At 36.6% G+C, this 25636-nt stretch overlaps 1 protein-coding gene across 4 annotated transcripts in view; it reads right to left on the reverse strand.

Moving 5' to 3' along the window:
* Positions 1–1005: 1005 nt before the first annotated feature.
* The window catches only part of MXI1 (MAX interactor 1, dimerization protein), a 73753-nt gene continuing 49122 nt past the window's right edge, over positions 1006–25636 (reverse strand). For all 4 annotated transcript variants that reach the window (XM_019725104.3, XM_019725106.3, XM_019725105.3 and 1 more), the window contains exons 4-6: positions 8239–8353; positions 7459–7630; positions 1006–3551 (exon numbers count right to left, since the gene is read on the reverse strand). In XM_019725104.3, the coding sequence (XP_019580663.1) occupies positions 3388–3551; positions 7459–7630; positions 8239–8353 (451 nt within the window). In that variant the 3' untranslated portion in view covers positions 1006–3387. The remainder of the gene's footprint in view (positions 3552–7458; positions 7631–8238; positions 8354–25636) is intronic.

Genomic DNA, 25636 nt, shown 5'->3' on the forward strand with positions numbered 1-25636 from the left:
GAAGAGATTTGAAGGTTGCATTCATCAAAGGAAGAGAAGTACATACCTCTTAATTTCCTTTTGGTGCTACAAACTCCTAGAGGAGGGGGGATTTACATACATTGGTTTTAATCCTTAACAACCTTTTGAGATAGAGGTAGTATTTATCACTTTTCAGGAGGAACGTTTCCATAAAGGAATTAAGTAATTTGCCCAGGGTCCTTAGCAAATGCTAGAACTGGGATTTAAAGTGACTCAAACCCTTGTTCTTCACACCTTATGCTGTTTCGGGGGGAGTATGGAATTTTTGAGATGGAAGGATCAAAGAAGAAAGAAAAAGGGCAGCTAGTTGCTCCTTCAAGTGGAAGAAAACAAACTCACCAAAAACCTCTCAAGAGAAATGACCCAGGAAGCAATGTAGCCTTTAGGAGCTTTGCCTCAATAAACCTTACTGCCTTTTAAAATCCTTTCATAATGCTAAAAGCTGTCAGTGTCACCGGAACTAGAAAAGGCATTTATTTTTACGTGAGCTCATAACTATTAGAAATGAGTAACAATGACATCATCAGAATCTTCTTTGTTAATAGGCACTGAAATGGGATTTACCTGTACCTGTTAATATATCACTCAGGCATTGTACATACAGGGTACCATAACAGGTTAGTGGGGACTAAATAGGAATTTCCCAGACTTGTTTTTAATGTAAATAATATGTGTGGCCAAAGGGATTCCCTTAAAAGTTATCTGGAGAGCAGATAAGAATGACAAATGGCTTTGTCTTCTACTTGAAGCAGTTAAGATTATCACATACATTAAACCATCTACAGTTAGGTTACATGGAGCTATCAGTCAAGAAGGCACCTGTTTAAATTATAGAACAGGAAATGGCAATGATTCAAATTGCCATTAATTCCGGACTACTGAAGTAGGATCAACATAGACATTTACGTGACAGATGCCACTCAAGGTGTGGGTGCTCATTTACATTTTTTCCTAGAGAAAGGTGGTACAAAAATCACTCGGGTATTCTTCATTCACAATTTTTATTTCTTGCAATTAACTTTTGTATCTTCAAAGTCGATTTATCTTTTAAAAAATTAATACTTCTTACTCATCATACAATCCACCCCCCTCCCCCAAGGAAAACAAACCCAGGGAAGGAGTAATTTGGGGGGCAGTTGAAATAGGTACTCTAGGTTCGTGACAAAGGCGACAAAGGCTTCTCAGCCTACCATCCTATACATATACAACAAAATGGCAGCACCTCAAGTTCACCTGAATGAAGTTCCAAATCCCAGCCCTAGGCAGGTGACACAAGTGAATGCCATGGGAATAACAATGGAGGCTTACTCACTGGCTTCCATTTCCTTTCCATGGCACTTAGCAGTCTTCAAACTCTCACTCGGGAAAGTCAAAAGTAAGCAAATATATAGAGCAACATTTTGACCCATCCAGGAGTAATTTTAAATGAAACCAGAAATAATTTATCTGGGCCACAGAAATAAATTTGTTTTATCATGTTTTTCATTAAGTCCCCAGCACCTGAAGTACCAAGTTCTAATAATGGGCTCCTAAAGGCATGCAGTTTTTCACACATCTACTTCAAAGAATTTCTTCCACTCAAACATAGCACAATCAAGGATAAAATATTTTTGGAGGCACAGGAAGAGCACAAGAACAAGTAAGTATATATATGCTGAGGCCCTGTGTATGACCAAGATGGTAACACTTCATATATAGAAGCAGTGAAAGCTGTTAAAGTGCTACTTACAAAGGATAGTCTAACATTACACACAACTCAACTGCACTGCTAAATATGGTTGTCTTTATTTTCTTTTTCCTTGCCCAGCCCTCTCTAAACAAAATAAAACTACAGGACTGAAATTAACAACCCATTAAAATCAGCAATAAGTTATGAAAATCATAAAGCTTTTTTTTTTTTTTTTTAAGTAATTAAGGGTAGTTAAATTATTTAAAGTATACAAGTTCAAAGAGCCAGGGGTAGGGTCTCCGAGAAGGCTTCCTGGGGTAAGGGAAAGGGCCAGGGGGAAACTTGGGAGGTTGAAAGACAAAGGGAACATGTGACATCAAAGTGCAGGCTAGGAATTCCATGTAAAATAACATTTCTGAAAATATTGATAAGAGCAACAATAGCACCTGCACGGTGGGATTGTGAGGAAGGAGAGAGACTGCCTGTAGGAAAACGGAAGCAAATCTTTACATTAAGATGAGACAAGTGCCGAACTTAACTATGTTAACTATGATAGTGTTCTTACTATAGATACCAGGTGGTTAAAGGTGGTCAAAGGTAATGATTCTAAAAGAAAACAAAAACAGCATTGACCTTTTTTCTACCTAGCCCAGACCTCATTCATTTTTTGCACTATAAAGAGTGAGGTGTGAGGTGTATTATCATTATCAAATGCTGCATCAAAATAGATGATTTTTTCCCATGTTTTTCCACTATAAAAGACATCTATGTTTTTTTATGGACAAGCTTTAAAAAGATGTCATTTTGGTTTTCAACACATACAAACAGTTATCAAAATCTGAAATAAAAATGCTGCCCTGGCTCAGACCTTGGCCTGCTAATCTGTGTGCACAACTCCTCTGGCCCACGCAGACATAGGCACGTGGAGCTTTTTCCTTCTGGCCCCTCAATTGGAACTCACAGGCTCTGTGTGGTAGAGGCGGCCATGCACGGACGGCCCCCATGCTGCCCAAAGGCCTAAGGGCTGCTAACTGGCGGTTGGGTGCCCTAGTGCTAACAATGCAGGATAAGGTTGGCTTGCTTAGCATGGAATCCAAAAGAAAGCTGAGCTGCATGATGATCCCTTTCAAAAGGCTTCATGGGAGTCTCTCCTTTTGCAGAGCATGAAATGAATTTTTTTTTTAAATTAAAGAATTGATCATCCACAGGCTTCACAAGGTGTCCCAGGCGGAGTTTTAATAGCTATCCAAGACTAATGCCTGATTATCTTGTCTTGTCATTACTATAGGTTTGATTTTGTTTTTAGGACCATAAATAAAGCTCAAGAAGGGTTCATATCCCATCCTTAAATGTGTCTACTCAATGTAGTACGAGCAAACTAGAAAAGAAAAAAAAGAGGATAGAATTTCCAATGTCCTCTTTCAAATCAAATCAAGAAAATGACACACAAGATTTCTGCTGCCATTAGAAATTGTGATTTTCAAAAATGAGTATTTGAATATTTGTTCTGCTGGGGAAGCTCTGCCCCACTTTTTGCTAAGTGTTTGCTTAAATAGAGGTCTTCTGACCCTTTTGTTCAAGTATAGTTTGGTTTAATTTTAAAGAGGAGACTGCATCATGAACCCAATTTAAGAGATTGTTTGGATTGAATTGGCCCAGTAAATATTTTGCCCTGCACTGTTATGTCATGCTGGGTTCTAGGAAGTGAACGAAAGTTTGACACTGGCACTGGAGTAACCCTCGTCACTCCCAATACTCTGCAGGCTGCTGTGGTCATCAATGTCACTGATGCTGGTGGTACTGATATTGTCCACTTCTCCATGGGAGAACTCTGTGCTTTCAACATCCACTTCAATCTCCTCTGCCAAAGGGAAACAAGGAAGAGCATTAGTAATCTAGTATACGTGCACTTTCAAAAACTAACAAGGCATGAGGAAAAGTGATTAATTTTTATAGTATAAAATAATTGTTATACAGGTTATTATCAGTGATGTCTGAACAGAAGAATGCAAAGGTGAAGAATGCAAAGGATGTATTTTTGCAAAAGGAAATGTCTGGTGTACAGTGGTGGTCTCAATTTAGGCAGCAAGTTTACTAAAGCCTTTGACGCCAGTCTGTCTGGACCTCCCACCAAAAGCATTCGGCTTATTTGGGAATTAGTGCTTAATATTAAAAGATCCCAACCCCAAGTGGTTTAACAACATCTGTTTTCCATTAAACTAGAAACTAATTCTCACTGCTGTTTATTAATCAGAGTTGCCTTAAAAGTGGAAAAAAGGATAAACTTAATATAGGCAAACTAGAAAATTTATCCGTCCAGGTCTTTGGTGCTATCATTCTACAGATACTTCTACAGTTTTCTAGGATTCGTCATAATAAAGATCTTTGATTATTCAGTAACGAAAACAAGCTGATCATTATAAAGTGGACTTTCTGGGATTTGTCTTCAGTTTAATTTTCTTGCATCAAATATAGCTTGAAATGAGGGCCTGACGCTTAGTGAGATCTACAGTAAAGATTATAGTAAAGGCATTTTAATGGTGGTACTTAACTTTACTTCAAAAATCAAACATGATTAAAAAAGACCCTAAATACATTTGACCCAGCTATTGATAGGTATTTTGCTAAATACTACATATACAATCACCAATAATAAAAAGCAATACACATTTAAAAAGATAAAAGACAGTTAAAAAATTGTTTTCCCCTAACAATGAACTCAACGTTCTTCAGTTCTCTTAAACAAACTCAAAGCCTGATGTTTCCTATTTGGCACTGACTTGAAGGGTTCACACTGATACAATTGCTTTAGGAGAAAAGTGGATTCTTGCTGAGCCCAAGAAGACAGAGTAAGTTATTTCAAAGAGTGTAATTTTCAAAAGGGCTTGATGCTTCTTCAAAAAGTTTTAGAGATCTGTTTTTAAAATGTAGGCAGCTGTCCAAACAAGCTGTACAAATAATCCTATGAATTCATAACTATTTGTTTCGTACCCATAATGCTTCACAGGGTATTTAGTGTTTCCCAGTATCACAAACACTCATCCAAGCTACAACTGGGAAATAAAATCAAAACACCCTACCTAACAGAGCATCATGCTCTCAACTCAATCAAAACAAAGTAAAATGATAAATTGCTCTAGCCAAATGGACTAGAGATGTTACTAAAAAATACTGGAAAAGAGGGCTGCCAGATAAGAACAGACCTAGATCAGGTACTAGCACACTGGGAGTACTAAAAAAATGAGAACTCTAATGATGAAGATACACCCTCTCTAAAATGTGGAGGTGGGTAGGTACAAAGAGGCAATAACAGCAGGAAGAGTAGTTCACATAGCTAGTAAGCAGAAGACTAGGACTAAGGCTGCTCCTGATTCCGGGTATTTCTGCTACACCTCTCACTGTCTCTCATCTCACAAACGTAGCATGTCCTAGAGGTTCTTGCTGTTGCCCCTGGCAAACTTCTGTTCTTCAAAACTGAGAGCCACAAATAAACGTTTACATAAGCAAAACATCAACAAAAATAAACCCAAGGACTCTTATTCTTATGTTAAAAGGATTCAAAAACCAATTTTAAAATCTCCTACAGAATATAGGAAATTTGAGTATTAAAAAGAAAAAGAATGACATACAATGTATACGAACAGACTGAAAACATGAGTTCATAAAATAATCAAAAACAAACAGCAAAATAAAAAGCCCTGTTACTTCTGGAGGCTGCTAAGGCACCAACTTATTCAGAAAATTGATAAAGCAAAAACAACAAAAACAAGCATTTACCCTATCTTCCCTGTATTTCAGAGTAACCAAAAACTTGAGGAAATATTCTTCTTTATAGATGAAAAAGTTAATAAACAAAGAATGACAGAATTAGAAAATGACTATTTTGTAACGCCTAATGAAATAATTGGGGCAACAATCATCAATGATTACTAAAACCATTAAATGAAAGGTTGATACATTTGCGTAAATGTATCAAGATGACATAACGTGAATCCACTAACCAGTGTTTTCACTACAGTGGGACAACTAGACATAATATTGATGCAATAGGAAGTATTATACAGCACCACCTATTAAGTATTCTTGCCTCAAAAAAGAACCTGAATTTAATCAAGCCACTAGAGCTATCAACCAGTTTATAGGAAAATGAGAACAGAAGAACATGTTAAATGACACCATGAGGTTTCAATCAGCCAAATCAAAAACGTGGGAAATTCTGTAAGAAAAATGGCAGTTTCCACAACAAATAGCATTGAAAAAAAAGTGGGAAGGGAAAATGTTATAGATTAAAAGTATCTTAAAAAGTACAAACAAATGCAGTGTGGTCTCTGGATTCTAACTTAACAGTAAAAAGCCATTTGGTAAAATGCCATTTTTGAGAAAATCTATCACAGAAACTGGGTATCAGATGACATTAAATAAGATCTGATTTTATTAATTTTGTGGGATATTATGATAGTATTATGATTTTGTTTTTAAAAGTCCTATTTATTAAAGATACATAACTGAAGTATTTAGGGACAACAATGGTCATGTTATCTGGGATTTAAAAACATTCCCAAAAAAATGGTGAGGATGAGGGTGGTGGAGATAAAACAAGAAATGACAGAATGTTGACAGCTGTCCACACTGGGTGATGGATACATGAGAGTTCATTATTCTATTCTGCTTTTGTGTATGTTTGAAAATTTCCATAATAAAACGTCAAGAAATTCTGTAAAAATTTCTTTTTTGTTTTAGAATCCTTGAGATCTCGTGAGCTCTTATTTTCCCCAAATGTAAAGCTAAAACTCACCAGAGGTATTGCTGCATAAATTATGTAATCACTATGCTGTACACCTGAAAGTGATATAAAATACTAGAATGTCAACTGTAACAGAAAAAATAAATAATTTTTTAAAAATCACCAGAATTTACCTCTGGGATCTTTTATTGTGGTGTGAAGCCTGATGTAGTGGGAGCTACAGATGAATAGATCAGTGAAATTCAAATAATTTTTTTTTTGTTTAATTTTTGTTTTTAAATTCTGCCAAAGATAAATGTTCTGGGACAGACGGAAAGAGAAATGAGGGGTGTAGTACTTTAAAATACACATATAAAGATTAACATCGACAGTAATACAACACATCTACATCATGGATCTTCTTGATATAATAAATTGAGAAGAGCACATCATCCTCCTGATATTTCTTCCCCCAAATGTATAACCTCAATCTAATAAGAAAACATCAGACAAACCCAAATTGAGGGACACTGTATACAAGCTAATGTTCTTCAAAGGTGTCATGGTCATGAAAGAGAGACTGAGGAACTATCAAATGCAATGTGGAATCCTACACTTATCCTGTATCAGACAAAGGACATTCAGTAGGAAAGCTGGTGAAATTTGAATAAGGTCTATAAGTTAATAATATTGCATGAATGTTAATTTCCTGGTTTCAATAATTGTATTATGCTTATATAAGACGTTAACCTTAGGGAAACCTGGGTGAAGGGTATACGAGAACTCTGCAGTTTTCTACAGAAAATTTACAACTTTTCTCTAAGTCTAAAATTGTTTCAAAGTAGGAAATTAAAAATACATATATAATCAAGAAAAGTTCCATAGTTCATACAGGCGTTACTAGACAATGTTGTGATTGCATAAAATCTAGAAGGTTAGAGTGATGGCCAAAAAGAATGTAGACACAGTGCCTCCCAACCTACCCTCTCCTGAATGCAGACACAGGGGTGGTAGTGTTTCATTGGGGAAGAAGCACACTGCCTACCTCGCTCTGAATCAGAACGATCTGAAGAAATAGTTGATCCAATGCTGTCCATTCGTATCCGTTCCATCTCCTGAGGACCCTGCAGCTGTTCCAGTCGCCGCTTTAAAAATCTTTGTTCTCGTTCCAAGTTCTCTAGCTGGTGCTGGCTCTTCCTTTCAGCCTCTTCAAGTTTCTAAAATGATATTTAAATTTGTGTGTAGTTCAGTACAAACAGTAAAACTGACTGCTACCTAACATCTCAAAAGACTTCTTCTTTGGCAGACATGAATGAATATACAAGTACATAATGTGTACATATGAAAACATACATAAATACATATTTTTAAACACTGAAAATAGTTCTTTCTTCACTAGTTTAGTGCATGTAATGAATGCTACGTTACTAGGACAGCATAGTATTCTCAAAATCTGTAAAGTTATCTCCACGAAACAGAAACTTGCTCTGCAGTGTCGTTTGATGGAAAAATACTGAGGGACACAGCCAAATGAAGTCATCTCCACCAGAGGGCACAACTGCCTTCCTTCTGGGTATCCGCAGAGTAATTGTTATTTTCCTAGTATTCCCAGCTCTTTAAATGGCCACGCTGTCAGAACAATTTCGTTTAATCAGGTTATGTTGCTCCTATCAGATTAGCTGGTAAGTTTTCAGAAAGATTTCTCTTGAGTCAGTTATTAAGGAGGGCATGGTGAGCTAGTTGATGTATGTGAGTAGGAATCATTGCTTCTAATGAAACCAGGACCGAGAGAATCATATGCAAATGTGAAAGTAAAAATTCTCACCTTGATGTGTGCTTTGGCTTTGTTGAGCAAACCAAGTGTTGTGTGCCTGGTGCAGTCTGGTCCTAGTGGAATCAGAACTTTTAAGCGTTCTAAACACAGGCGCAGATGAGCTCGTCTAAGAAAGACAAAAACGTCAAATCAGCACAGCCTGAATATTCCACTAGAAACATTGGAAACCTATTTTTAAGACAAGTAATAACTTGCACATTATTCAGTCTATAAACAATCATACCGCTTATTCTTCCGTTTCAGAGTATCTACAAGTGCAGGCATGCCTACTGATTTCCAGTCTCTGCCATTTCTGTTGTAGTCTACAGATACTGGTCACTTCAGATTATTATCCCCAGTGGGAACCCGTCAGAGATGATTTAATCTTTAACTCACCCCATAAACTATCTTAACTGTATTAACGTGGAAGTAGGAAAGCATACTAGGGCAATGATACTTGATTCTGAATGCCTGAAACTGCAGGTTAGAGTAAGGGTTTTCAGCTGGGGTACCCCAAGGGGTATAAAATACTCACAAATTCCCATTTCCTCCCTCCCACCTTTTACACGCACACACACACACACACACCCATCCTACGTATCAGATTGAATCATATGGAATTTCTGGTATTCAACCATTTTTCACTTACAAAAATGGCAACTTCATCTGATCCAACACAATAGCAAAATTCTGTGACCAGCTAGGACAGGATCCTTAAGGCAAAATATACAGCTCTGTGGTCAATTCCAGCCACTGAAACCACAACCCATAAAACAGTCCCCTGCTTCCTAATAATCTAAGTGTACCAGCTCCTTAGCTTTTAATTTTTATTTCTGTCTCTTTCCTTCTCCTCTCTCTTACCACTTACTTCTAATTCTCTACACATGGGAAAAAGCCAGGTGAAAAATCCTTTACTAAAAGTCACTGCATTCTTTAATCCACCCATCCTGTGGGCAAGTTAGGGAAAATGTCTCCTGAAAATGCTAGCAGAGAGACTTATGGATTTACCTTCCCTGTACCCTAAAGGAAATATGATCACCATGGTGAGAGTTCTGGGTACATAATTCCAACCTAAAACAATGCTAGTCCACATCTTTGGTTCTGTGCTTCATAAGGCATAACATAATTCAGCAGTTAATAACACACCTGAAAACAAAATCCAGGAATGTGTTCATATTTTATCCCTACTCCTTAACTATTATTGAACATCTAGCAACTGTCTCAAATGTACCAGGCAAAACACATCCTCCATTTTCTCCTCAAAGAAGGCCAAAATGGTTTTATTAGCCCACTCACCAAACTATGCTTTCTCTGTCTTAATACACAAGAAATAATGTTAAGTGAAATTCTCAAATGCTAGCAATTTGAAAGAAGGGTGGCGAGCAAGGATGAGTAAAGATAGTGAGGTCAGAGATGTGGCTGATGAATTGTCAAGATTCCTCCAGTACCCACTAGCCCAGCTATAAGTTAAAGGTCTGTTAGTATTTTCCATTCCCAATCTCTCTAGTTCAATAACTCAAATCTAATAATTAGCTCCAGGCTGAAACCTGACATACCTGATATGGATAAAGGAATTTTTTTTTATTTTCGCTAAATTGAAGGTATAGCAATGAATTCCCCTTCATGTAATTTAATAAAGTCACTCTCCTCCCCTGCTGTGCTACCCAGAATTATAGACCCGTTAGCAAAATGTTCATTTTTAACTGGAAAACCTCTTAGGTGAGGACTCTTATATGATCACAGAGTGCTCTTGCTGAGCAGACTTAAAAAAAAAAAATCCATAGTAAAAAGTGCCTTTAAACTCTTCATTAGGATTATTACAGCATATGCCTAACAACTGTACTCATATATGACTGGAGGGTGGAGAGACTGGTAGTTCTCTTGCTAATAATTAGGGATTCCCAAGGGGGCTCAGAATTCAGTCATCTAAAAAAGTCAATAAAGCAACTAACTAGTAAAGTTGACAAGTATGTTGCTACGAGAATAACTTGTCAATTTTGTTTAAATTACTTTAAACAAGAAATTGAGAAAGACAGTGAATATATAGGAAATATCTTTGAGAAACTTCAGAATGATTCCTTACTATAGTTTCCTATCAAGGAAAAAATGGGTGGGTCAATTTTCTGTTTTGTGAGACCTAAGTTAAAGTCATATTAAAATTTGGGCAGAAATCAACTAACATAATATTAAAATGTCTATGTTTTCGCTCTCTATTCAGTTTTATATTCATTACATGACTTTTGTATACTAGCAATGTTCCAGAGACGTCCTTGAGTGGGAGAAGTAAAAAAAAAAAAGGTAAACTTTAAGAGTTTATAATCTAAACTACAAAACAAAGCATATTGTTTTGTTTCATTTGGTTCATAATGAGTCATAAAGATATCAAGCACAATAGAATCTGAATAAAAGGAGAGATTGTAATTGGAGGAGACATTCTTATAAAAGGTTGAAACTTGACTTAGGACTTCAGGGATATTGAATTTGTCTATGAAAAAGCAAGGATTTTCAAGTTAATTAAAAGACGAATAAAGGACTCAAACTTAAACCTACAATTAAAAATAACTTAGTTTCGAATATATGGTGATGGAAGAACTGACTCTGGGTGATGAACATACAATGGGATTTATAGATGATGTAATACAGAATTGTACACCTGAAATCTATGTAATTTTACTAACAATTGTCACCCCAATAAATTTAATTTAAAAAAAAAAAAAAAAAAAACTTAGTTTTTTCATTGGAGGGAAAACAACTGAGTTGGAATTCTACAAGGAAATATTACAGAGCCCCGCTCAGCAGTCTCGTGATCTATGACAGCACTGTCAAACCAGGAGCTCCCAGGCCACGCAAGCCAAGGTGTTAAGTAATGCCTAAATGAATAGAGAAGGCAGACTGTCCTCTAAAATATTTTTTATTAGCCACTACTGAACATTTCTTCAGCCACGTGATTGTAAGTGTGCTCCAAGATACAGCTTACACTAAGAAAACATACCCTGAGATACCATATCTCACAAAGGCCAATGATGACATTTTCTATGTTTTGTAAACACAGTCCTCCAAAATAGATAACAGTCTGAAGGAAGAGTGGTGAACGATGTATTCTGCTCTTCTGTGGGAAAAGCTGTATCTGTGGGAGCCAAATGTCATTTCTTAACAGTTTTTGTACTTGCAACTGAATCAGGCATTTGGAGAGTAGTATAACAAAGGGTTAATGGCAGTTGAAGGACAGCAGCTAACCAAGAGGGAGCCACACTTTTCAAAGTTGCCATCCAAATACTGCACACAGATTTCCACATGTGCTTATACGCCAAACATTTGGGTAAATGCACCGTTCCGAGAGCAATGGCTACCTTGTTACTGTAACGCGTACGGCACAATCCTTCTTGCCTTACAGTGATGCTGTGCTGTTTTTCACCCTTTCCCAGAGTCTCCCTGCTGGTAACCAGACTGCAAGCTTAACCACCAACAACCTAGAAAGGCCTATCTTTTGATGCCATCTGGTCTTTTCTTTTCTCGCCTTCATTCTCATGTGACTGGTGGCTCAGGAGCCTCCTGTACGTGGTTGACAATTCATGGGCTGTAAGACACTGGTGAAAGAAAAGAGGACAAGAGACAGAGAAGAAAAGAGCTTGGTTTGATATGAAAATCCTTATGCACTGAGTAAAAAATTGCAAGTACCATAAAGATGTTTTTCAAGTCTCCAAGGAGTGGAAGAGCTGACGCAGAGAACAAAGATTCATAAAAGGCATGATGGTGCACCTTTAAGCAAAATCGGGTAAGAAGGCCAGCGGAAGTTAAGGCTGCTGTGCTGACTATTCTGGTGAACACCAGACGAACCACCAATAGAAAAAAACCCTGACACTGGAAAATTTATGCAACTAGACTTGATCAAAAATGAGAAAAAAATTTAGCCCCCTGGTTAGCATTTACTTAACTTTTCACAACACATGCATAGCACAATAAAAACTATGAAACGAAAATCTTTCCGAATTTAGCACGAGAGACTATAAAGCAAAGATGATTAGACCTGCCGCAGGAGGTGCCCCGTGAGAAAACTGAAATTTCCTTTCTGAGAGGGACAGAAAAAGAGGATGGAGAGAGACCAAAGTACTTTTATTTTCAAAGATACTCAAGTCTGTTTTTAAGTGGGATTTAAATGTGGGTTTTACCCAGGGGGAGAGGCAATTCCCTGAGATAAACCCATTCGAGAGACGGTCCCACACCTTCAAAAAGGGCAAGCCCCTTGTGGGAAAAGGGAACAATCAGAGTCTGTTTGGCTTTTATTTTGGTAGATTGGGATCACTTTTCCCCGAAGGAGCCAATGCTGCTTTTGATTTCAAACCTTGTAAACTCTACTGCCAAACTGAAATATCCCAGAACATGAGGAGAAATGATTTTGCTATAAAATGTCCCCTCCTAGTCGCTGTGATATTTTTAAAGCATAGGTATATCAACCAGAAGAAGCACACAATGTTGACGATGAGAGGAAAGAATTCCCTTTCACAAAAACAAACAAACAAACAAAAAAACTGCAAGTCTCATATGATGAATGTTTTTCAAGTTGTACCTCGAAACTCGAATCCCTCTGCCCCACAACAATGAGAAACTCCATGCGCCTGCCCAGCCTCACCAGCAGTCCATTGGCTGCCGCCCTGGAAGGCACGGCCCTTCACTGCAAAGAACTTGCTTGTCTTTCATTCCTCCACTACAGGATACCAAGACTTTGCCAAGTAACTAAATCAAAATGGAAAACAAGTCAAGTGACAGGGACAGCACTTGTATTTTCCTCTCTGCTGAAGGTTACGCAACAGCCTGCTAGGCCTCCTTTGAGCCACATTCTTCAAAACTGCAGGGGCTTGTGGCCAGGTTTCCCAGCTCCCTACACAGCACTTGTGCACATGACAGCAGCTAGCTGCTTATCCTACACATTTCTCTACAATTGAATGTGTTGAGAATCTTCTGGAAAATCTCCCACATTTCCCAAAACAAAACATTTGCCTGCCTCCTCTTCTTATGAAAAATGACATTAAAAATGGATGCAGATACCAAGCACATTCATGCTGCTCATGAATTTTATTAACAAAAATCTGATCATATGCTGCTGTTCAGCTTATTTTGTTTTGTGAAATAAGAAAGCTTAGACAAGCAATTCCTATAAAATGGCATATGGTAATTATGTTTCACTTACAACTTATACTATATTATCTACTTCACAAAAAATAAACAGACTATTAACTCTCAGGTAGTCACACAGTATCTTGGTAAATGGCATTTCCCTAGCGTCACACGTGACAGTGTCATGGGGTTTGATGACAACAAAATAAAAACTCAGAAGAATAGCTGGGACCCTCTTCTCAGTTTTCAAAGAAAAGCTGCTTTCATTAATATTTCTCTTAATGCAACTGGTGTCTTACAAAATAGACAGATAGTAATATCAACAAATGTTATGACGAAGTTGCAGATTATATAAATTATATATACTATATAATATTATAAATTATTCTACCATCATATTGTCCGCCTCAGCACTGAAGGGCTCATTTATATACAATAGGAAATAAAATCAGTAAGGCTGAGAGACATGTTACTCACTCTTGGAAGGCTTTTTAAAAATCACTCTCTCCTAATAAAATCTAAGTAGTTCTTAGGGTAGAGAGCCAGAGAATATTTAAAGCCAAAAGGTTAAATATAGTAGGCCTTCCAGAAGTCATAGTTTTCCTCAAAGATTTGGAAGAAAAACACTATTTTATATAAAAACAAGCACAGATAATGCAAAGAATAACTTTTGAGATTAAAAAAACAGAACTTCAACTAAATCTCCCATTATTTCACACTGCATCGCAGGACGTCCAGGAATCTATGTGCAAACCTGCAGAGTGTATCACTGCAGATGACTGTCAGAGCTTTGGGCCTCAGAACATCGTTTTCTGAACCAGGGCTGGGACTATGTCTTTCAAAGGTTAGAGAGGGAGAAAGAGTAGAGAGGGAGACGAAAGGTGGGGAGGAGAGGGGAGAGAGATGTGAGTACTCAATAAATTAACGATGACATAATAGTGACATATTCTTTATCAAGCCACACCGATTTATTTAGTATTTGTAGCTCAGAGAAGTGCCACTCAGAAATAACAATGATTATCGGTAAACAATGAGCTCCACCCTATTATATCACTGAACTAGACATTGTAAAGATTTTTAAAAGACGCCAGTAGTAATCTTTATCCGTTTGAAGACGCTATAATTGAGCCTTCCGCCTACCACCTTTCCAGCCCCACTTCCCATTACTTCTTGAAAACCTCTTCCACAAACCAAATGTGCCTTTGTATTTACTGATTTCTCTACCTGGAATGCCTTTTTCTCCACCGTTCACCTACTTGGCATCTGACTCATTTGTCAGCCCACAGTCACACCATTGTTTCTTCCATGAGGCCTTCCTCGCCAAACCCCTTCCTCAGATAATTACTACTTGATTTTCACACTCATCACACTACATTTTAATTTTCTTCTAAATAAGACTGACTCCATCCTTGTAATCATTTCAGTTCTTCTAATACCAAGCAGAATGGCCCAGAGTGGGGAGGAAGGATGTAACAATTTTTAGTGGATATATCTGACTAGTCTCTAACTCACCAAAGTTGAGGTAACAATACTTGGGCCTCTAAACAGCATAATCAGATGCCAGGCCAACATTCATGAGAGCTCTGCTTACGATGCCAGAACTCTGCACTGGGGTTTGTGTGTAGCTGCGGTCACCCCCAAAGACAACTACATGCGGAATAACCAACAATCTCCAACTTAACTCTTGATTCGAGTTGACATCTTTTTTAATAGCGAAGCACAGAATTAAGGATTGCAGCCATTACAACAGAGTAACTTATCAAAGGATCGACAGGGATGGCAGACTAGGACCACAATGTTAAAGGAAATTCAAAATGAATTTTTTTAAATCCAATTTTTTTGCCACCAATTTTGACTTTCTGACCTTATTAACAGGCCTCCTAGCAAGTAGAAAATCTGACTGGTATAGGTTTGGCCTCCATTCCAGCTGTTGTTCAAGAAATAGTGATAATAACAAGCAGGAAGGCATTTACTAAGGAGAAAATAGAAAACAAACAACTAAGAAAACCCAGGTATGGGAGGGAAAAGTCTAGAAAGAAGTACTCCAAAATGCAAGGGAGGAAAACAACCTAAGTGAGCAGTTTTTATTCCACCTGATAACATGAGAAATTAGTATTTACATAGTTTTACAAGATCCAAAGACTGCTGATCAGATGAAGCCTATAGAGCGCAAAACACACAAAGAAATTCTTTTTTTCACTGTCACGCATTCATCCCAAAGGAAGACCTGACTTTTGACAGCTCAGTTGAAAAATATAATTAAAATCTGGTTCCAGAGGCTTATGGTCTTCACTGAAACTAGCAAAAGGTACCTAATCTCCAAAGTGATTTAACAGAAATTGCTCGATGTCAATTCTGAACTAAATTTAGGTTCCGTGCATACATCTTATCCCCTCTGTTTATGAGGATTTGGTTTTATAAAAACAAAAACAACAACAAAAAAATGATCATTCATTCACCATATTTCTTCTTTGGTCACACAAGAACTTTCTGTATTCCAAGTTTCGAAGTCTGGGAAATAGGGCTACATCACTGGAGAAAACAGTGGCAATTTGTTCTAAATACAAAATAGCTTATTTTCCTTTGGCAACTCTCCAGGGGTTTGGGTGGAGGGAAAGGATACTCCTCTCTGGAGAGATCGGGCTCTGAACCTGGCGTACTGTCAAAACTTAGCTGTGGATGGGAGAGAAATTTTTTAAAAATTATTTATCTTTCACATCAATTTGGAAACTGATTAAAGATTTTTGCCTTATTAGCAGTTTTTCTACTCTTCAGCCTTTTGTTGGTGTTCATCCCTATTCTGGCAGCCCCCATTGGCTGATTTAATGGTACCAAGGGGCTGAGAAGTGTTGCTGTCCAAAAGAAAAAGCATTCTCACAGGGGCTGGGAAGGCAGTCTGCAATCACAACAGTAGCTACTTGTTAATTTTCTATTTGAAACACAGTGATGTCAATAGTATTGTACCCTGCCAGCCACCATGGGGTAAAGTACATTTTGAAACCAAAACAAACTTCCAACGTGCTGGCAAGTCAGATCTGAGCCACAGTGATAATGTTCTGTAAGACCTGCCCTAGTTTTACATACAAATGCACATAACAAGCATGAGTCTACTCGTCTATAAAAATTTAAGTCTAACCCGCACAGCCCAGTGCAACTTTTTATTTCATCAAATTACAGTCCAGAACGGCAGAGGAAAATGAAGAAATACTGTCACTGATCTCTACTAAACTGGCGACCCTATATAGCACAGGCAGCACGCTCAAAGAATGCTCTGTAATGTAAATGTTCATTTAGAAGCATTAAATGAAAAGAGCACAAGGGCTTTAAAAATGGCCCTGCTTATACGATGATCAGTATAATAGTTCATTTGAAGGGAGTGTACCCACTCAGGAGGAAAGACACATTTTATTAAATGGAGTAGTAACACTCTGGCCTAAGAATGACTAGATCCCTGGAAGATGAATATTCACAATTTGTACTAAATATGAGTAACCTGGAATAGGAAGCTAAATGATTAAAAGTGGTGACCACACTTACTACTGGCAGGCGGCAAACGGGTTTGGCATTGCTGGCCATCTGCCAATTCAGTCAAGCAGCCAGGGATTATTTTTAAAGTCCCATTTTCACACAATTTCCCTAAAATCAAAATGCACAGTTTAAAACAATTTTTTAAATTTTGTTTTGTTTTTTGGGGAAAAGGGTAAAATTTGGGCTGGAAAGGATAAAGAGCAATTGTTGGCTAACGTGTAATTAAAAAAAAAAATCCTGAGGTATTCACCGGGTATTTGGAAACTTTGGAAAAATAAGATTCATAAAATTTGAAACATAGTTCTGACAAGGACAGAAAATTAATGTTTTGGAGTTTGTTTTTATATCAAAGTTACTTAACTCATCTCATCTCTCTCTTTCATTATGCTTTATCACATTTTTTTTCTGACCAGAAAAGGCCCAAGAGTAGTAGTTCCTGAGAGTCATTTTTGGAGGCCTCCTCGGTAACACCTGGCACCTGTGCTGGGCACGCTCTGCTCTGATACATGTTTTCAGTGTTGCACTAGGGCACTGACAGATGAGCATTTTTAGGCAGGTGGAAAGTGAACACGCTGTAAGAACTGTTTTACTTTTTACAACCCTTCTGAAAAGGAAAAGGTAATTCCATGGATTAACAACAATTAACAATAGGCTCCTAAAAGGCAAACTCTTATCAGTAAAAAACTGGGTTCAAACTATAACTGAGTCGCAACGCTACACTTTGTAGACTTGTTTCTATTTACATTTGTCTACATCTCAGTTTGATTCTCCTCTGGTTCAGCCCAGGAAAAAATTAAATGAGAGAAGAATCAGAGATCTAAATTTATATGATTCCAGCCTTAACTTAATACCATTAAAGCTTTCTGTCCAAGAAGAACTGCTACTCAAGTTCCATTACACTTTGATTCTAGGAGAACAGCCCTGAAAAATCTACATTGTTCTGTGGCTTTGAGAAGGAAAAGCCAGGATGAGGGAACATGTTCCATTTTGTAACCACTGCCAATCAAAATCCTGGCTGTTAATCAGGTCAGGTTGTGCGGCTTTCTCGCCTAAGTATATCCCGACAACAAAAGCATAAAAACTGTTGCTCCAACCAAAGAAGGCGGTAGAGTTTGGAGGAGAACTTCGCCCAACTTGACTACATTTCCTTTCAGATATTAGAGATACTACAGGATGGAAGTCTTGAAACGCCGTTCAGCATTACCAGCATCTCTCAGGGAACAAAAGATATATGAAGGATCCTTTAAAATGATGAAAAATAAGACCCAAAATTTACTCAGTATTTTCTTCTAAGCACACCGATATTTCCTGAACATTAAAAGCCAGAAAATACAGTACATGTTTCCTTCTTCGTCTGACCCAATACACGCAGCAGTAAATTCCAACTGCTTCCAGGGGAGTTCTAAGAGCCCAGTGTCACCACACTGCTCTTTAGGAAAGCTCCTCCATTCAAAACTAGCAGCCTTACAACATTGTTCAGCTCTTGCGAAATTGCATTATGTTTACAAATGTTTTAACTGCAAAGATTGAATTTCCAATTGAAAAAGAACCTTATTTAGAAGAGACTGGATTTTTTTTTTTTTTTCAGCTACGCCAAATACAAGCTGTTCTGTAAAGAAATAATTGTGAATCAAGCTGGAAGAGACTGAATCAAGATAGAAAAACCATACAGACATTACAATCCTAGAGAAAAATGCCATAATTGGTCACACCAATGATCCAAATGCCACAGTATGTTTTTTGTCAACACCAACAGATGGCTCAGAGAAACTAATGGTTTTCCTCCATGACAATACATATATATTATAGAAACATACCCCTAACATCTTCATACTAAAGCCCAATAGCGATGCTTTATCAAAACACTGATCTAAATTTCTTTGATTTTATTTTCATTTTTTATTAGGGTAATAAGTCCCTATATAGTTAGCACTGTGTAAAATGGAACTGTCTTCTTCATATTTTTTTTAAAATCCAAAAATTCCTCTTTTAAGCTTCCAGGGAGTATACTCCCCAATTCTAGTCATTATGATTTTGGTGAAAAAAAATCTTAGTGTATGCTTTCTTAATTTCCAGATTTCTTCCTGATTCTATCTAACTCAGCTATTGCATTTCTAGATTAGAAAGCCCATGTTTTTCTCATTTAATTTTAGCTTATTTTAAAGGCTCAGCCTTGCTCTAATTACTTTTGGATAAAAGTATTGAAAAAATAAAGCATTCTACGAAGAAGAGTTTTTGTAATAACAAAATCCTATGTCAACTGCTCATATCAGTTTTGGGGCAAACTTAAAAGACAGGTTGTATGTTGAAAATTTTAGTACAACTAAGGTTGATGTACTAGAAGAAGAGGCAGAAAGTTTATAAAGGAACAGGATTTCCCACAGAAACATCTTGCTTGGGGTTCTCTGTTAAAGAATAAACTGAGAAGTACGCTGATGAAATGTAACTTACGAGGGTCAATACATGATCGCAAAAGTTGCTAAACTCTTCATCATATGGGGCTCACAAAAATAAAATGAACATCTTTAACAGTACTCCAAAACAAAAGGACATCTAAGAGATTCTGGAGAGCTAATACGGGCTTTTAGTTATCCTTATTTACCTGAAGCTATAGCAGATTGATCTGTCCCAGTTGAAGCTTTTGGTTGTTTTCATAAGACACCTGGGCAGTCACCAATATTGCCACCACAATAGGGGGAGGGAACCGTAGTAGACACTCCTTCATAGGGAAAACACTGCCATTAAAAATGGCACTGTATTTTAGCTGTCTAATATTAGAGACCTACCAGGAAAGCAACTACAGATTAAGAGAATAAGAAGGTTTGATCGCATTCCCTAAATGCAGTGGTCCTAGACCCATATCTTATCCATACTGAATATCTGAAACTTCATTTTCACCCCAGAATAAGTGAAAAACTATAATGATTAAAAGAGCAAAGAGGCTTCAGATGTAGCATTTCTCCTGAAAGCCCTCTTAAACATCCTGAATATATGTGATAAACCAATTTTGGCAAACTCCTAGCGAGAACCGAGCACATCACAGGAATAATCACTGATAACTCAGTTGTTCATTCTAACTTCAGCCCGTGATAACACCGATGCGAGTTTACCTCAATTCCCATCGGGAACACACACAACTTAGCACTTAATTATATCCTGCTTATAGGGGCTTTAAATATCTTTTGTCTTCTACCTAGACTGTAAATCTAAGGGCTCAGGCCTTCTTTTATCCTATCCTCAGTACCTAGCACACAGCCAATGCCTAATAAGTGCTTGTCACTTGATTTGTAATTCTCTTTAAGAGTCCTTTGTCAGTGCCAAGAACTAATACGCCACTTCAAATGAACTCCCATTTCCACCCAAGATTTTAAATCAGAAACATGATCTTGGGGTTAATGGTATAGAAGACGGTTAAGACGCATTAGCAGATAACTGACCGTTACCCATTGCTTAGAAGTCATCCTAGATTGATATTCAAAGGAAGTTTAAAACAAATTTGAAACCTAAATTTTCAACATAGTTCCTAGTTATCACAAGTAAAAGTACAAAGCACGGGGGAGGGGAGAGAGTTAGAGAGAGGTCAAATTGCGCTTTAATGGAAATAATAAAACTGCTGCTAAAAAATGAATAATTATTAACTATTATTTACTCCTAACCATTGTCTGTTGGACCTGTACTACCATCTCACCTCTCTGTGCTAAAATATTCAAAGCTCTATCAACATGTTGAGAAACCTCTAATTAACCTTCACTTGCCAAAAAAGAGAGGGCCATTTTGCAAACTGAAGCTGCGAAGTTCAAACATATGTTTGAGCTCCGGCTTTGCTATGTTTAAACTACGAAATCCTACATAGATGTACAATACAGTTCTTTATATCGTGTCCAAAAGTTTCTCCATAGAAGACCACTAACTGAAAAAAAATTTTTCTAAAATTAAAGCAATAAACCAAATGCCCTCAAGTTAATGTTTAAAAATCTAGTTTTTCTATTTCATTCAAATAAATATTACTAAACTAAGCACTGTTGACTACAATTTTAAAATAAAAGGAACTTGATCATAGCAAATTCTAAGGCTAATTAAAAATTTAGAAAATGACAAGCAAATGCCTATTAACTTATCACACGTAAGTTAATTTACATATCTTTATTTGCCTGAATATAAAAAAAAAATCTATGATCTCAAGGAAAGTGAAAACTAACCACTAACATCTTTTCTTCCAAGCACAGCTCAAACTATGCTAAACATAATTTTTTCTTTAATTTCTAATAAAATGCTCAACAGAGCCAAGAACAAGGTTCAATATACCATATTTGAAATTCACTAAAGTTGTTACAGGTAACTTTCTATTTAATGAAGTCTTATTATCTCTATTTTATTTACTTCGCAGCTTTCAAATGAGCCAAATTCATAACTGTTTTTTTAAACAAAGATATAGATATAGATATATAGTATATTCACACACACACATACATACATACATAAATAAATACATACATACATAAATGTTTTTAATTTCTGGCATAATAAGAATGGCTCTAGATGAATACCTATGAGCACCAATTGGCCATTTCAATAACAATCTCTTTGGCTAAAAGCATTTATGGAAATTCTCAGCATTCTATGATGTTTTCCTTAAGCTATTAATTCTAAACTAAGAGAAACATTAGCCTTCCAAAAAAGAATAAATCTTCCCAAGGCTCCACCCAAGAACAATCTCCTAGCTGATTATGGAAACTTCCATGAAAGAAACTGTTTAAATAATTATACAGGCTTTTAATGATGTCAAATTAAACAGCTATCAAAATAAACCAAGTTACCAAAAAATCTGAAGTGAAACAGGATTAATACACAACTGCAGACAAAAATCACAGGGAAGAGTCTCTCTCTCAAAAAGCAAGCTGAAATTTATTAAGATGCTAATATCAAGTAATAGAGCTATGTAGATAAAACAGGATGAGAGCATATCAAGGGCAAGACACTTGTATAAATTCCAAACATTTTGAGGAAATGTTTTCACAACAAAAAAAAGATCTGTCACAGCTTCTATGTTATTCAAACTTTAAGTCACAATTAAGTTTCCTGGTCTGCTGTACCAATTCAAATACAGAAAGAAATATACTTTCATCTGTAAAAACCATCACATTCAAGAGGCATTTTCCTATGGTTCAACTTTAGCAGAGGTCCCATTCTGAAGCACAATCACCGCATGTTTCCTAAGTGGGTCATATTACCTAGAATATCCTATGGGGACAAATTGTTCTCTCTGAAGCAGGTGTGGAGAACAAAACTAGTTTCCTTGGAAAGGAAAGATACTTGTAGGGTAGCAAATATCTCACTATGTGCCATCCTAAAATACTTTCTATCTTGAAGTGGCAGAACTCTCTCTCTCTCTCTCTCTCTCTCTCTCTCTCTCTCTCTCTCTCTCTCTCCCTCTGTTTCTCTCTCTCTCTCTCTCTCTCTCTCTCTCTCTCTCTCTCTCTCACACACACACACACACACACACACACCCAGAGCTATTTGTTTGACTTGGCATTTAACTTTTTTCTCTTAATCTACCATAAGGTGCACAGCCTACTACAAAAGCAAACACACAAAAGTGTTAATTACTAATTCACTAAGCACCTGCTACCTGTAAGACACTGTCAGATATAAAAACAAGCAAGTTACAATCTTCCCTCACAGAATGTATGTGATTTAGAAAGTATTACAGTATAAGGTAGTGTGGGTTGAATTCATATAAATGACACAAACAGATGGAAATTAGAAGAGATATCACTGTGGATAATCAGGAAAGACTTCCCGAAAAACGTATATATTAGCTGTACGTTGAAGGGAATGTGAAAAAGTTCTGGTTTGGGAATCAGAAAATGTAGGTTCTCCTTCTGAATTTGTCATTCATCAGCTTAGTGGAGCATATATCTTGGAGAGACTTAGGTTTCCTTACCCATAAAATAAGGATGCTAGACTAGATGATTTTCTAAGATTCCTTTCAGCTTTATTATTTATGGAAATGTATGGATAGGATTGTATATTGCCTTTTACAAATCTTTTTTAAGTTCACAAGTAATACACTCTTATTACAAAAACTCTAACAATAAAATCAACATGATCGTTTCTCCTTGATTCTCACTCCCTTTCCCAGAGGTAATGTATCCTTCCAGAACTTTTCCCATGTATTTCCATATATTATTGGGGTATTTTTAAAACATAAATGAGATCATACTGGAAATACTATTGTTACTAATAGGGAATTTGCTTTTTTCCTTAACATGTCTTGGAAATCTCTCTACACACAAAGAGGTCTAAATCATTCTTTTTATCTGCTGCAAGTTATGGATGTATTATCATTTATTCAGCCATTCCCTTATTGATAGGAATTAAGGTTAGCTCTAATTTTTTGGTTATTATAAACACTTTTGTTATTCTAGTTCATGCCTCTATGTGCATTAGAAATTCAAAAGGGGAGTGGAGAGAGGGGAGCCAAAGACTTTGAGCCAAAAGTATAGAGGTAGAAAATATAGGGGAAGATAAAGAAGTTTGAATCAGGTGTCCACATTTTCAGCAAAGGAGGAAATAGGAGTCACAGTAATATACAGGAAATATCTTTAGACCAGGAGTTGGGAGATATGGGTCCTAGCCCTTGGTTCAAAAACTAGATCTAAGAGTAAAAAGTGGGACTGGGTACTTGAAATCTCAGAATTTTTTGGCCTAGAAGAGATCTTAAAGATTGTTCAATTCTATCACCTAATTTTATATAAATTAAAGCCCAACCCTTAAACAAAAGTGTGATATTAATGACGCCTAGCTTCGCGCTTTTGCACGAAGAAATTTTTTTTTTTAAAGTTTGAATAGTCACTGTGATAAACGCTATAGGGAAACAAGAGGTGAGAATGGTTGGTCCAAAAGGAGGTTACAGTTAGAGACGCATAAATTTCTAGTTGATCCAGTCAGCACAGCTCTGATTTCCAGCAACCCTTAGCAACTCATAAGGGGAAAAAATAAACAGTGGAGATGTCCCAAAATTAGAGATGGAGTTGGCAAACTATCAAAGCAGTGAGGACATGATTGAAAAGATACTTTGAAGAAAGATTCCAATATACTGACCTGCAGCTACTTTCTCTTCAGATTGTTTATAGAGAAATGTTTTAAATAAGCTAAGTAACATCAGTGAGCTCTTCCCTCCCGGTGTGACACACCCTCATCTAAGGGTCACTGACGACTGTTCAGTACAGCAGTACAATACAATAACCACACAACTGGATTTCTGGAGCTTGAGCAAATAAAAACTTGTCAGAGAATATTTTTTAAAAGTGCTCAGGATTTACCACTATGTTTACAGATTAACTTGTCACATTTCCTTAGAAGTCAAAGGTAAGTATTTTTCCAAAAGGGACAAAGTCCTAAATATTCATTAGTATTTAAATCTTAAAGCTCTCACACACACACACACACACACATCTGTGTGTGTACATATATATAATATACACAGACATAATATATATACACACACATATGTAATATATACACACACATACATACAGCTTTGAGGAATGTGTTTATACCATTTATACACACAGACACATATGCTTCTTAGGGAAAATTCTAGTTTTACAGAAATATTTACTATTACTATAAAATAAATACTTATTGTAAAATAAATTTCTATCACTGTAGCTACGGCACCAAGTGTTATAATAATCTTTAGATATTTTACAAAGTTCCAAAGTTTTAATGAGGTGAGGTTCTAGGCTCATTTTTCCAGGTGCTCTTTCATTTTGTGTGTGTACTGGGAGTAGGTTACATACATACACATGTATATATTTATATCAAGGAAAATGCTTTGGAGACGAGTGTAATAATTAAGTTTCTAATTTGCTTATAATTACTGAACTGAAAACATTCACAGAACTGTAAAACTTTTCATGTAGGGAAGGAATTCAGAGATCATCTAGGTTTCCTCCTTTTACAGCCAAGGAATGCAAGACCCCAAGAAGTGAGATAATTTATATGACATCCACAGGCTACCACTAGTAGACATGAAAGGAAAAATTATCTTCTGACTTCTGGTACAATTTTCACATCAATGTATTACATATCCCCAAATCGTCTGCGTTGGATTCCAACTATCCTTTTTTTGACAATTTAGCTCCTAAACCATGTTTAGTATTAAAACCTACCTTTCTCCATTGGCTTCTCCAAAATAACAAAACAAGTTATTTACTTATGAGTTCATTAAGTTTCAACTTTTCTTTTTAGAAGATATGAATATAAGCAATATGTCATGTGTTTGTCCCAGGACTGAATTAATTATTTTCCAAGCAAATTTGTCTTCAAGAACTGGTTAGCAAGTAACCATATTAGGAAATTTTATTCTCGTTACTGAATCCTCCCCTTTAGACCTGTGGTTTTTCACTAGTAACACCCATGGGATTTTCAATTGGCACTATTCACTAGAATACATAAAAGCAAGTATAAAGTAACTATCCTCTGCACCAGCTAACATGTAGCAAAAGAATCTGAATCTCTTCATTTTAAAAAGATAAATGCAAGACACTAAACAAATCTCTCACTTAATAAAAAGATTTCTTACTGATATACCTCTTGGCATGCTTGAATTGCCAAAATTTGTACCAAAATAGAAAATTTCTTTAAATGAAGATGCTAATTTAAAAAATGCATTTGAATTGCAGTTATTATTAAACCAATATTTATCAGAACATTTAGGCTGCAGTGATTACTATACACAGCAAAGGAATTTAGTAAAACA

This window comes from Rhinolophus sinicus, chromosome 15 (assembly GCF_057876585.1).
Source record: "Rhinolophus sinicus isolate RSI-liver-muscle chromosome 15, RSI-T2T, whole genome shotgun sequence".
NCBI lineage: Eukaryota > Metazoa > Chordata > Mammalia > Chiroptera > Rhinolophidae > Rhinolophus > Rhinolophus sinicus.